The 12,347-nt window shown below is 35.0% G+C and overlaps 1 protein-coding gene across 1 annotated transcript in view; it reads left to right on the top strand.

Moving 5' to 3' along the window:
- The window catches only part of LOC148941501 (protein-glucosylgalactosylhydroxylysine glucosidase), a 110,798-nt gene that overhangs the window by 54,692 nt on the left and 43,759 nt on the right, over nt 1-12,347 (top strand). Inside the window, exon 6 of the mRNA XM_089103816.1 lies at nt 9,836-9,951. Coding sequence (XP_088959942.1) covers nt 9,836-9,951 — 116 coding nt within the window. The remainder of the gene's footprint in view (nt 1-9,835; nt 9,952-12,347) is intronic.

The following is a 12,347-nucleotide window of genomic DNA, read 5'->3' on the forward strand; positions in this document are numbered from 1 at the left end:
TGTTACCACAAGCACTAGCAAGAAGATGCCCCTCTTCATCAATTATTATTTTTATGTTGGCATTCTCTTTGAGTGCAATCATCTCCAGAGATCTCAATTTCACATATCCACCATCATAAGAGTTAAATTTTTTTGGTACTCCAAAGAAATTTAATTCCTTACTGTCATGACAATACAAACATGCGTTTCCGATGGTGCTACCACTTGTACTTATTTCATAGTTTAAATACTTCTTCTTGTCAGCATTCAATGCTACAATAACACTATCATGCGAACATACTTTCTTAGTTGATGGTATTAATGGATTCGACCTACGACCATGTTGTATAACCGTCAGTCTGTTTGAAACGATCACTGTGTGTGAGTCGCTTCACTCCTTCTTATCTTCTTAATGGGTTGGGGGAGCTCTGGAAAATCCTAAAAAAAATTTGTTTTTCATGAAAAAAATCTTGAAAGAGAACCATTTGTCCTCATCAATAGTATGCACAAGAATAAGTTTTTTTTAAATTTAAATTAAAAGTGTCATTCTATTTTTCTGATATTATTTAGATGTAAAAAAAAAGTTGAAAAAAAACTGTCAGAAAAAGACAAGTTAAAAAAAACTGTCTGAAAAAAAATTTAAAAACTGTCAGAAGAAAAAACAAAAAAAAAGTTAAAAAAAAGTTAAAAAAAAATTGGTCATTACAAACATTATGTTTCATGACATTCTAAAAGATGTAATAAAAAAGTTAAAAAAGTAAAAAAAAAGTTTAAAAAGAAGTTCAAAAAAAGTTAAAAAAAAGTTAAAAAAAAGTTAAAAAAAAAGTTTAAAAAAAGTTAAAAAAAAGTTCAAGAAAAGTTGAAAAAAAAGTTTTAAAAAAAGTTAAAAAAAAAGTAAAAAAAATTAAAAAAAAAATGTTGGGGGGGGGGGGGAGGGGGGGGGGTTGGAGGGAGGGAGGGGGTTGGAGGGAGGGAGGGGTGGACGATTGTGGCGCTTTGGGCCGGTGGGGAACGAATGTCTGGAACTTTGGGCCGGAATAAAAAATAGGTATGATTTAACTCATGTGCTAAGCTCGCAAGCCATTTAAATACAGTGTTTATATACTTTTTGTTTCTTGTTTTGATATTGCTCTTCACCGACCTCTGGAGATCCAGGTTCAAAAAATATTTAACAATCTGTTAACTAAAATAAGGTCTGTATAAATTTTAGTAGAATTAATTTCTTTACCCACTATGAATATAAAAGAATAACTTACTTCTTGCATGTAGCATTCGACAATATTCCTTTTATTTGAATGCATCATTATATTTCAAATGCCAATTCTGAACTGAGAAGATAACAAATTGTCAGAGTTTTTATATCCGTATTCAAGGTCAAACATAAGTCAATCACATCTAACAATTAAAAGGTAGCAGACACATAGGAAATTACTATAGTATAGAGGAAACATCACGCACTTTGAACACAGATCAACACGAATTTTCATGGTGGTTGAATTCCGGTCATTACACTGTCTGCTTGTATGGCGGGAGACACTCTGCTTGAAACTGTTATAGCTATATGGTAGACACCCTCGTTGTAAATATTATAGCTACATTGGGTACCTGTCTTCTATCTATCATTATAGCTACATTGGGTACCTGTCTTCTCTCTTTAATTGACACAGTAATGTCCTATCTGTCTTCTACCTATCATTGAGATAGTAATTTCCATTGAGACAGTAATATATATATATATATATATATATATATATATATATATATATATATATATATATATATATATATATATATATATATATATATATATATATATATATATATATATATATATATATATATATATATATATATATATATATATATATATATATATATATATATATATATATATATATACTAAAAACCAAAAATTTGAATTTTAGTAGATGTCGTTGTTAGATGTCGGACTTGCTTTAATAATCAAATATCTCTGAAAAGACTTCAGTATAAAAAGACAACAAATTGTCTGCGGTTAGAAGACAAGCAAGAACGAGAATCCATATATAGAAACTTGCCCCACGCCGGGGCCCGGCGGTGGGGAGCTTTTGCCCTTTAGGCCAAAAGTTGAAATATATACAAATATATACAAATATACAAATATAAACTGTAATTACCGGTTTGTTTGCTCTTTACTCAATTAAATGTCTTTTCATACTGCAATCTATTCAAAGATAGTTGAAGGGCAAAAGCTCCCCACATATTACGGAAATTATTGTTTTATTTTGTATAATTATACTTTATTTCGGAAAGCAAATACACTAAACGAGGTGTTTTCCTCGAAAATTTCCTGTGCAAAAGTTAATTTTTTATTTATAGTCGTGATTAAGGGAACGCTTTCCTTCCTCAGATTTAGGGCAACAAAGAATACGTCTGTTTAAAAAAAAGAGTTTTTTCAAAGGGCGATATACCAAATTTGAATCGAACGTAAATTATTCCGTATGTGAGGAGGCTGCCCCATCCTCAACCGTTCGCTCTTTGAATTTTGTTCCGAACTATAAAAACCTAGCGTAAAGAGCGAATGGTTGAGGAGGGGCAGTTCTCGTCATTTGCGGGATAATAATTTGCAGAAATTAACACAAGTTAACACAATTGACAAAAAGAATAAAACCCCTATGCCTTCCTAAGGCCAGAACAAAATTTGCACTTTACTGAAAAAATACAAATGAATGTGTATTGTCAGTTTAATATACATATACTGATATTTAGTAATCAAAATGTTAAAATTATTTAATTTATTAAAGTTATAAAAGTAAAAATATTTTTATTTTTTTCAGTAAAGTAAAAATTTGTTCTGGCCTTGGGAAGGCATAGGGGTTTTGCGCCCAACTTGTGTTAATTTCTGCTCGTTATGAGTTTGACTCGGTTATTTATTTTAATTTCTGTTCGTTTTGGGTTTCATTTATTTATCGATGCTGATTTGTGGTAGTTTCGAGCTTGGTAGATCCTTTGATTTGATTTTTGGTCATTTTTTGTTTAATGGAGCTCTTTACTTTTCTTTGAAAAACTTATTTTGTGGAAAATTTTTCTTAATTAATTTCTGTTCGTTTTATATTGACATAGTCTTTTCAGGGAAAAAGAAAATAACACTTTAAATCTTTTCGTTTTTTAAGACTTTATAGTTTGGCCTGCTATTTATATGCTGGAGAAAAATTTTCAGCAATTTTTAACAACACTCACCATTTTAAAAGTCTGGACAAAAATAGTACTGTTTAACTTAGCTTCATGCTTCCTCTAGTTGACCTGAAATGAAAAACTTGATATCATTCGCAAAAAAATCTGTTTACTTTCTTTGATAGCTTTGATACACTTACACTATTTTGATTTGGTTAAATTTTAAGAGCAGAAGTAGCCTCGAAAGTTTGAACATAATATCCCCAGTCGTTCTTGAGATACTGCTGAGATGCCTTATTGGGAATTAGCAGTATCACAGTGCATTTTGATTTGATGTTAAGGCAACATTTAGTTTTTAAACATAATGGGAAAATGGGAGTCGAAGGGGAATTAGTTGCCCTCCAACCACTTTCGACTATTCAAAAACGAATCAACCCTTTCTATTTCCAGTCAAATGAGCCCCCTTCGAAGTTCCCATGACAACGCATTCGATACGAAGGGCCCTGATCTAAACAAAAACACGAACAATAAATATCAATATTAATTTTCGACTATTAAAAACGGCACTAGCCCTTTTATTTTCAAATCAAACGAGCCCTTTTCTGAAGCTTCTACGACAACATCTTCTATAAAAACCTTATATGCCCCCAGGGCATAACTTAAAACCCTTGCCCTAAGGGCTGTGCAGGAGTATCTTCCTCAAAAACATATTTTCTATCTGTAAATCAACTACGCTGAACAAAATTACTATCTCAAAATTTTTATTGGATGTGTTTGGGGGAATGATGGGCGTCGGGGGGGGGGTCTAGTTGCTCTCCAATCACTTTCGACAATTACAAAGAGTACTAACCCTTTGAATTTACAATCGAATGAGCTGTCTTTGATGTGTCTACAACAACGCCTTCTATAAAAACATTATATGCCCCCTGGGCATAACTTAAAACCCTTGTCCTGAGGGTTGTGGAAGAGTGTCCTCCTCAAAACATATTTTCTTTCTGGAAATTAACCACGCTGAACAAATTGGCTATCTCAAAATTTTGATTGGATGTGTTTGTGTGAATGATGGACGTGGGGGGGGGCTAGTTGCCCTCGAATCACTTGCAATTATTAAAAAGGGCACTAGCCCTTTGAATTTCCAATCAAATGAGCCCTTTTTGAAGTTTCTATGGCAACACCTTCTATAAAAACCTTATATACCCCAGGATATAACTTAAAACCCTTGCTCTGAGGGTTGTTGGGGAGGGTGCTCCTCAAAAACGTGTTTTCTATCTGAAAATCAACTACGCTGAACAAAATGGCTATCTCAAAATTTTAACTGGATGTTTTTGGGATAATGATGTTCGTGGGGGAGGGGCTAGTTCCCCTCCAATCACTTTTGACTATTAAGAATGGAACTAGCCCTTCAAGAATGGACAATGCCTTCTATAAAAACCTTATATGCCCCCAGGGAATAACTTAAAACCCTTGCCCTGAGGGTTGTAGGGGAGTATCCTCCTCAAAACATATTTTCTATTGAGAAATCAACTACGCTGAACAAAATGGCTATCTCAAAATTTTGATTGGATGTGTTTGGGGGAATGATGGGCGCGGGGGGGGGGGCTAGTTGCCCTCCAATCACTTTCGACTATTAAAACGGGCACTAGCCGTTTGAATTTCCAATCGAAAGAGCCTTTTTTGAAGTTTCTACGACAACGACTTCTATAAAAACCTTATATGCCCCCAGGGCATAACTTTAAACCCTTGCCCCGAGGGTTGTGGATGTGTTTGGGGGAATGATGGGCACGGGGGGTGGGGGGGGGGGGCTAGTTGCCCTCCAATAACTTTCGACTATTAAAAAGGGCAATAGCCCTTTGAATTTCCAATTGAATGAGCCTTTTTTGAAGTTTCTACGACAACGCCTCCTATAAAAACCTAATATTCTCCGAGGGCATAACTTAAAACCCTTGCCTCGAGGGTTGTGGGGGAGTGTCCTCCTCAAAAAGATATTTTCTATCTGGAAATCAACTACGCCGAACAAAATGGCCATCTCAAAGTTTTGATTGGATGTGTTTGAGTGAAAGATGGACGTGGGGGGGGGCTATTTGCCCTCCAATCACTTTCGACTATTAAAAAGGGCACTAGCCACTCCAATTTACAATCGAATGAGTCCTTTTCGAACTTTCTACGACAACTCCTTCGATACTAAGTGCCCGGGTATGGAGAAAAAAAACAAAAAAACAACACATTGTGCCCACATCGTTCGGGGGAGGGGCTAGTTGCCCTCCGATCCCTTTCGACTATTAAAACTGGCACTAGTCGTTTGAATTTCCAATCGAATGAGCATTTTTTGAAGTTTCTACGACAACGCCTTCTATAAAAACCTTATATGCCTCCAGGGCATAACTTAAAACCCTTGGCCCGAGGGTTGTGGAGGAATTTCCTCCTCAAAAGTTACTTTCTATCTGGAAATCAACTACGCTGAACAAAATGGCCATCGCAAAATTTGGTTGGATGTGTCTGGGGGAATGATGGGCGGGGGGGGGGGGGCTAGTTGCCCTCCAATAACTTTGGGCTATTAAAAAGGGCACTAGCCCTCTGAATTTCCAATCGAATGAGCCTTTTTTGAAGTTTCTGCGACAACGCCTTCTATTAAAACCTTATATGCCCCCAGGGTATAACTTAAAACCCTTGCCTCGAGGGTTGTGGGGGAGTGTCCTCCTCAAACAGATATTTTCTATGAGGACATCAACGACGCTGAACAAAATCACTATGTCAAAATTTTGATTGGATGTATTTGGGCGAATGATGGGCGTGGGGGGGCTAGTTGCCCTCCAATCCCTTTCGACTATTAAAAAGGGCACTAGCCCTTTGAATTTCCAATCGAATGAGCCTTTTTTTTAGCCTCTACGACATCGTCTTCCATGAAAATTTTACATGCCTTCAGGGCATAACTTAAAACCCTTGCCCCGTGGGTTTTGGGGGAGTGTCCTCCTCAAAAAGATATTTTCTATGAGTAAATCAACTACGCTGAACAAAATGTCTATCTCAAAATTTTGATCGGACGTATTTGGGGGAATGATGGGCGTGGGGGGGGGCAGTTGCCCTCCAATCACTTTCGACTATTAAAAAGGGTACTAGCCACTCCTATTTCCAATCGAATGAGCCCTATTCGAAGTTTCTGCGACGACTCCTTCGATACGAAGTGCCCGGGTATGGAGAAAAAACAAAAAAACAACACAATGTGCCCACATCGTTCTTTACTTAGGCAGCGCTAGCGCGTTTCCTATAATGGTGATCAAAGAATTCTCTAGTTTCATTCTTTTTCCTCCGAAGTAATATTTGAGAAAGTGTCTAGAATTTCCGAGTTTGATTGATTGCAGATAATAATTCACCTAAAAAGAAAGCAGTCTTGGAAGATAAGGTTGAACATTTGTCAAAAATAGACATATTTTAATCAGTATATCAAATCAGTCATCCCAAGCACACACAACCTAAATCAATATTTTCACATGATATTTTGCGTTTTTAAAACTTGTTTCTTTTTACGATAAGTCACTAATTAAAAAAACGACGTCTTTGTTTCTTTATTTATATGTTATGGCTCTTATTCCCGGAAAAATTTCAAGACCAAGTTGTAATCAAAACAGTTTAATGTAACATGTTCTAATAGAGGCATAATTGAATAACATATATTTTAAATTCGTTGAATATTATTCAGTTATTTAATATTGTTTATTATTGTGGATATAGGATGCTATCGAATATTCATAGTTCAAGCGTAAAATTTTTTATTTACTTTTTCTTTAAAAATTTTTCTCTACCTTTAACTTTTTAAACATTTTAAATGGCAATTAACCAGTCCATAGTTGCCAAAAAAGGATAATATTCCATAAAATTAACTTTCTCTTAAAATGAAAAACCTATTAGATTGTTTAAAACTTAAATTTTCACTTTTATGTTATTTTTATAGTTATTTTTCCTATCTTATTCTTCAAATATACTATTTCAGTGGTATGTCATCGAAATTTCAGGATGTCTATATGGACTTTCCATATATCAGTTAGCTCAAGTCTATGAAACAAGCTGAGCGGAAAATTCAAAGAAATTGTTTTTTGCTTTTTTTATTTTAAAACACCAAGCATCCGGCGAAAACACTTTCTAGTGAACTTGAACATGAAGCGTACTCTTGATTTAATCCTAAAATCGACATGGTCATATCGACTAGGAGGAAAAATATGCGTTAGCCTTATGAGAGGGGGTAAATATTGAAGCTTAGAATAGGTTGGTTTGAAAAAGGAGCATGCAGAGGTGTGGCTTGGTGCTGCAGTGAGTTTTGTAGTAGGATATAATTAGTCTAGAACTCGGGTGTCAAAGTCTCTTGAAGTGTTTAGCAGTACTAAACCACGGGTCATAGTTGCAACACAAGTACCAATGTTTATAGAAGTGCCTGTCGAAATTCAGATAAGGGATTTTTTGCTGGCTTTGATTCGGATACATCCAGTGATAATAATTTCCGTACTTTTTTTGTTATTTGCTCAAATACTTTAGCATGAAGAATCGACAACTGAAAATTGCCACAGTCACATTTTACGTGTAGAAAAATTAGTTTTTAACATTCAACACGATTATTTAAGTGATATGCGTCAACCGTATGGTTTAAACCAAACCTCCAGTGCCAAGGTCACTCCAAGTGTTGGTGATACTCAAGTGTAAAATTCTATCGGATTGCTCTCAATACCTCTGAATGAGAAACAGAAGTCCGAGCTGCCAAACTCTGCCAAATTTGATTAAGATCGAATGGGTCATTGTTACAAGTGCCGTTGAAGATGATGATTCCATCATCTTACAGAGGTCTGATCAAGTTAGGACATCCAAGACCATAACTTAGGTTTTAACGTGGCTGAAAAGGCACAACGCGGACATATCCTTATTTCCCCCAGTTTTTATTAAGGTCTGACAACCACTTCAGGCAATCGTGCCAATTGCAAGGATTTAAGGATTCCTCTACCAACGTATCTTGCATCAGGTACAAACAGGTAGGACGAGAACAGTCACTCTCTTGCCAGGTTTAACTAAGGCCATACAACCCGACCTGATAGACGTTATGATTGGCATGGACGTCCAAAAGCCACGACTAGGGTATTTATTCTTGCTTCTTAGCAAGTTTTGTAGAGATCTCACATTTCCCTCCCATACAAATGTTGAATCAGCTGCTCATCACCAAGAGGAATACCTAAGACTTAATTTCTTGCCTTCCTCTGCATTTTTCTGGATATCTAGATGACAATAATCTAGGAATCTTTTACCTCTCCTTCACCAAAAAAGACGAAAGGTGTGAATCCTAAGTCCATAGATAGGTCATTGGCCCCTACTTTTACAGAAGTTTGGGTGAGATCCGACCACCCTTTCTGGTAGATCCCTTGATGACATGAATTGGATACCCTCCTTCAACAAGCTCAAATTTGGCCTGGACGCCACAAAGGAACAACTAGGACACACTGTTTTACCTCCTGTTAAGGTTTGTTGAGGCATTTGAACCATTTCTGGAAGGTTATATATAGGAGAAAAATTCAGGGGGAAAATTCTGTCTTATCCCCACATAAGACTTGAATGCAGTTAATATGTTTCAGCATACTTCTAGGCTAAAATTTTTTATGTTTTTGAAATTCCAGAAATTTCGAGTTCGATAGGAATAAAAATTTCATTAAAAAATAAAATTTTTGAGATTAGTGATCTCCCGGTCGATCTTCCAGGGTTGTATCCTAATTTTCGATCTTATGTCTGGAAGTGACACTTCCATTTCCTCGCCGTTTCGCGATCACTGTATTTTAATAGCATTTCGAATTCCAGTCTTTTATCGTAACTGGGCTATAAATCGCTGGTCACAACAGACTAAAAAAGTGAAAACGGTGTTGTTATTCTTTAACATAATGTACCTTATGACAGCTTTCGGTTAAAATATGGTGCTTAATCGTCATGAATTTCTTTATTTGAACTTTAGGAATGATACAAATCTGGTGTATGAGCTCTTTGCATCCATAGAATAGAGCTTAAATAACTTTTTAAAGCTTTTGAAGTGCAAAATGACCATAGCTTTTCATTTTTTCCTTTTTTTCATTTTTTTATTTTATTTTCATTTCAACTTTCATTATCACCAAAGGTGTCATTTTTTTGTAGATTGCTTCATCAAGTGACTGTTAATTGTTGTATTAAATTCTTATCTGAATTTTTCTACCAATTTATATATATAATATGTATTATTCGCGGAATAAGTTTCTTCTAAGTTTGTTACCTTTTTTGCGGGGAGGGATTTTTTACTTCAAAACCAAGTTTTCTGTAAAATAATGGTGGGTGGGGTAGATGAACAATTTCTGTGCAAGGTTCTGTTTGTAATTCATAAGTAAAAATATTTTTATTATTCTGAATATTTTTTTTTTAATTTGAGCAATATTTTTTCACCTTTGCCCACTTGAAAGCTTACTTTCTGTTTTTAAATGATTTTAATTATTCCGCTACGACCTAATGTTGCGAGACATCAGGAAAATTCTATAGGACGTAAATAATTTTAATAGTAATAGAACTTTAAGAAATTATTTGTTACACTGATTAATGTTTTTTTGATAGGTTGATAGCTTTTCGAAACTTTTAATGTTTTTCACTCTATTGTTCGTGTCTAATATTGTTCTGTCCTTTTCATTTAAATGACACTTTATATTATTTATAGTATTGGAAATGTTGGATAACGGAGAAGATCAAACACTGTTTGATGATCATGTTTCTGAATGGAATAGAATTTGGATGTCTGGAAGGATTGAAATCCAAGGAAATAACCTTGAACTGGTATTTTCCTGTCATTTTCTATTTTTTAGTATGATTGTGCGTTTATTGCATTACATGCAGTCGAATATCAAGACAAATCGAGCGTAGAAAATAACTTTTCAGTTATTGTACTTGAAATGTACTAGGTTTAATGAAAAGTGATGCTACGCATTTAGTTGCGGCTATTCAAGTGTAAAATCTTTATCAAATGATAATAATAACACAACTTTCTAAAGAAAATCTGTCGCCATTGGGCTTCGAATTCACTATCTCTTACATACAAGGCGGGTACCCTACCGCTGGACAATGGTTTCTGGTTAGATGTTTAGAGAACATAAAACCAATAGAAGAGATTAAAGCCACAGCTTCGCCGCTGTAAACTCCTCGTAGCAAATTGGTTTTAATTTAACTTAATAGTTCATAATAACTTGAGATAAATTTAACGCGCATGGTTTTGAGCGACAAAGAAAATTCTATTTCAGGACTCTTTATTGGATAATCGGCTGGCTTACCTGATTCTAGAATGTATAGCAAGGCAATCAATGAAAATAGTCAATTTTAGTCAGTTTGTCAGTTTGTCATGGTCAGTTTGAGAAGATGCATTCCCACATCAAATATCCTTTTTGCGTATTGGTGCACTTATAGGTTACATGAAACTTTAAATTTATGTTTGGTAATAAATGAAATAAATGTAAATTAAATAAATGTAGTCAGTCTTTTACTAATTTAGCATACAATAGTAGGCTATATATTGCTGATCTAGTTATTCTTGCCGAACGAGCTATGCTAGGTCCTAGCATAGGATTTCTTTGTTATTAACAAATTATATATCTAAATTTGCGATAGATGAAGAACAGAGCGGTCTGTTTTTTTTCTATCTTGTTGAAAAATCTATGTTGAATAGATGATTTCTAAACCTTATGCTGGACCACCAATGGGATTCTCAAGCTTGTTTTTCAAGGCAAACTGGTTTTGCAAACGTGACCAAATATTGACGACCAAAAAGATATGATGTCTCGATAATATGAGTGGGGGTGTTGGGTTCGATAATAATTTGATAATAATGGTGTTGGGTTATGAGTTGGGTTCGATAATAATCGAACCCAATATGATGCTGTGTTCGATCATATTTTAAACTGCGTTTGTCAGTGTCAGAGTTATTTCAATTTTTTTCAAATAGTCATGTGACTCTAAGACTTATGTCTCAGAACCTTAGGCTAGTTTTGCTCGATTGATTGGTCTAAACTGTTCTACAATATTTATTTCGACTCCGAAGATACATTGACAATTATGTAAAGAAACTAATTCTCCAGGACATATTCTACACGGATCCTATAGAATTTATGTCGAAATATTAATCCTACAAAAGAAATAAAATATCGTAACTTAATACCTTTTGAAGTAAATGGTGGCTTCTAGTGCCTCCTTGAACCGTAGCAATTAAGAAAGCCCGTATAAATAGCCTACAGTATTTGTGTTGACATTGTGTGTATTGAAAGTACACCTAAAAACTAGGAAAATGTAGCCTACGTAATTCGTTTAATTTTCAGCGGGAAAGAGGTGCTTTCCAAAGATTCATAATCTATGGGGAAGAAGGACTTCCAGAAGTGAACAAGTGCTAAATTGAGATAGGAATTTGGGATAATATTTTGGGGCGTCCACCCGCCCAGAGTCTCGGGCAAGTGACCCATAAATTTGAAAAATATGTTAAAAATCGAAATTTTCTCAGAATGTGGGGCTGAGCTTAGGCTACGAATAGGTACTATTTGAAAGATAAAGATGGCTTTAAACGATTGTTTGACTGTTATTTCAGGCAAATTAATGGCCCTATGTCAATTCTATATTCTTGGTCAACCTTCTTAAGACCATAGGCGGGCGTGCCTTGTTTGCCTCTCATTGCAGGCAATCTAACGGTCTTATGTCAATTTTCAATTCTTGGTCAACACGCCCGAGACTCAAGGCAGGCATGCCTTTTCAAAAACTAACAAACAAATATGTGTCCAATAAGAGAGTCATGCATACTCCCGCCATTTACCCCTGTCCCAGCCATTCAAAGATTTGCCTCTCAATTACTTGGACTATCTATCTTGGCTTTTCTCTGTCTACAATTAGCCATGTCTTGATGCAACCTACTGCAAAATACTTGATAACTTCAATTCAATTGGAACCCAAACTTGGTATAGACGATAGAAGAAACAAAAATTCTGTCACCATTCTTATCAAATCAAGATTTTTATTCGTCTCTCAACTAAAAGTTTTTCACACAAAAGTAAAAAAAAATTAACTCTAATAGAAAAAAGTTGTATCTTTTTTTCTATATGCTTTTCAGCCCTTTGTAGATGCAAGAATAAAGTTAATAATAAACATTAAAATTAAAAATGAACCTTTAGTTATAAAAACTAACTTTTTTAAATACA

This window comes from Artemia sp. Qi Xiang Cuo, chromosome 18 (assembly GCF_049724085.1).
Source record: "Artemia sp. Qi Xiang Cuo chromosome 18, ASM4972408v1, whole genome shotgun sequence".
Classification (NCBI taxonomy): domain Eukaryota; kingdom Metazoa; phylum Arthropoda; class Branchiopoda; order Anostraca; family Artemiidae; genus Artemia; species Artemia sp. Qi Xiang Cuo.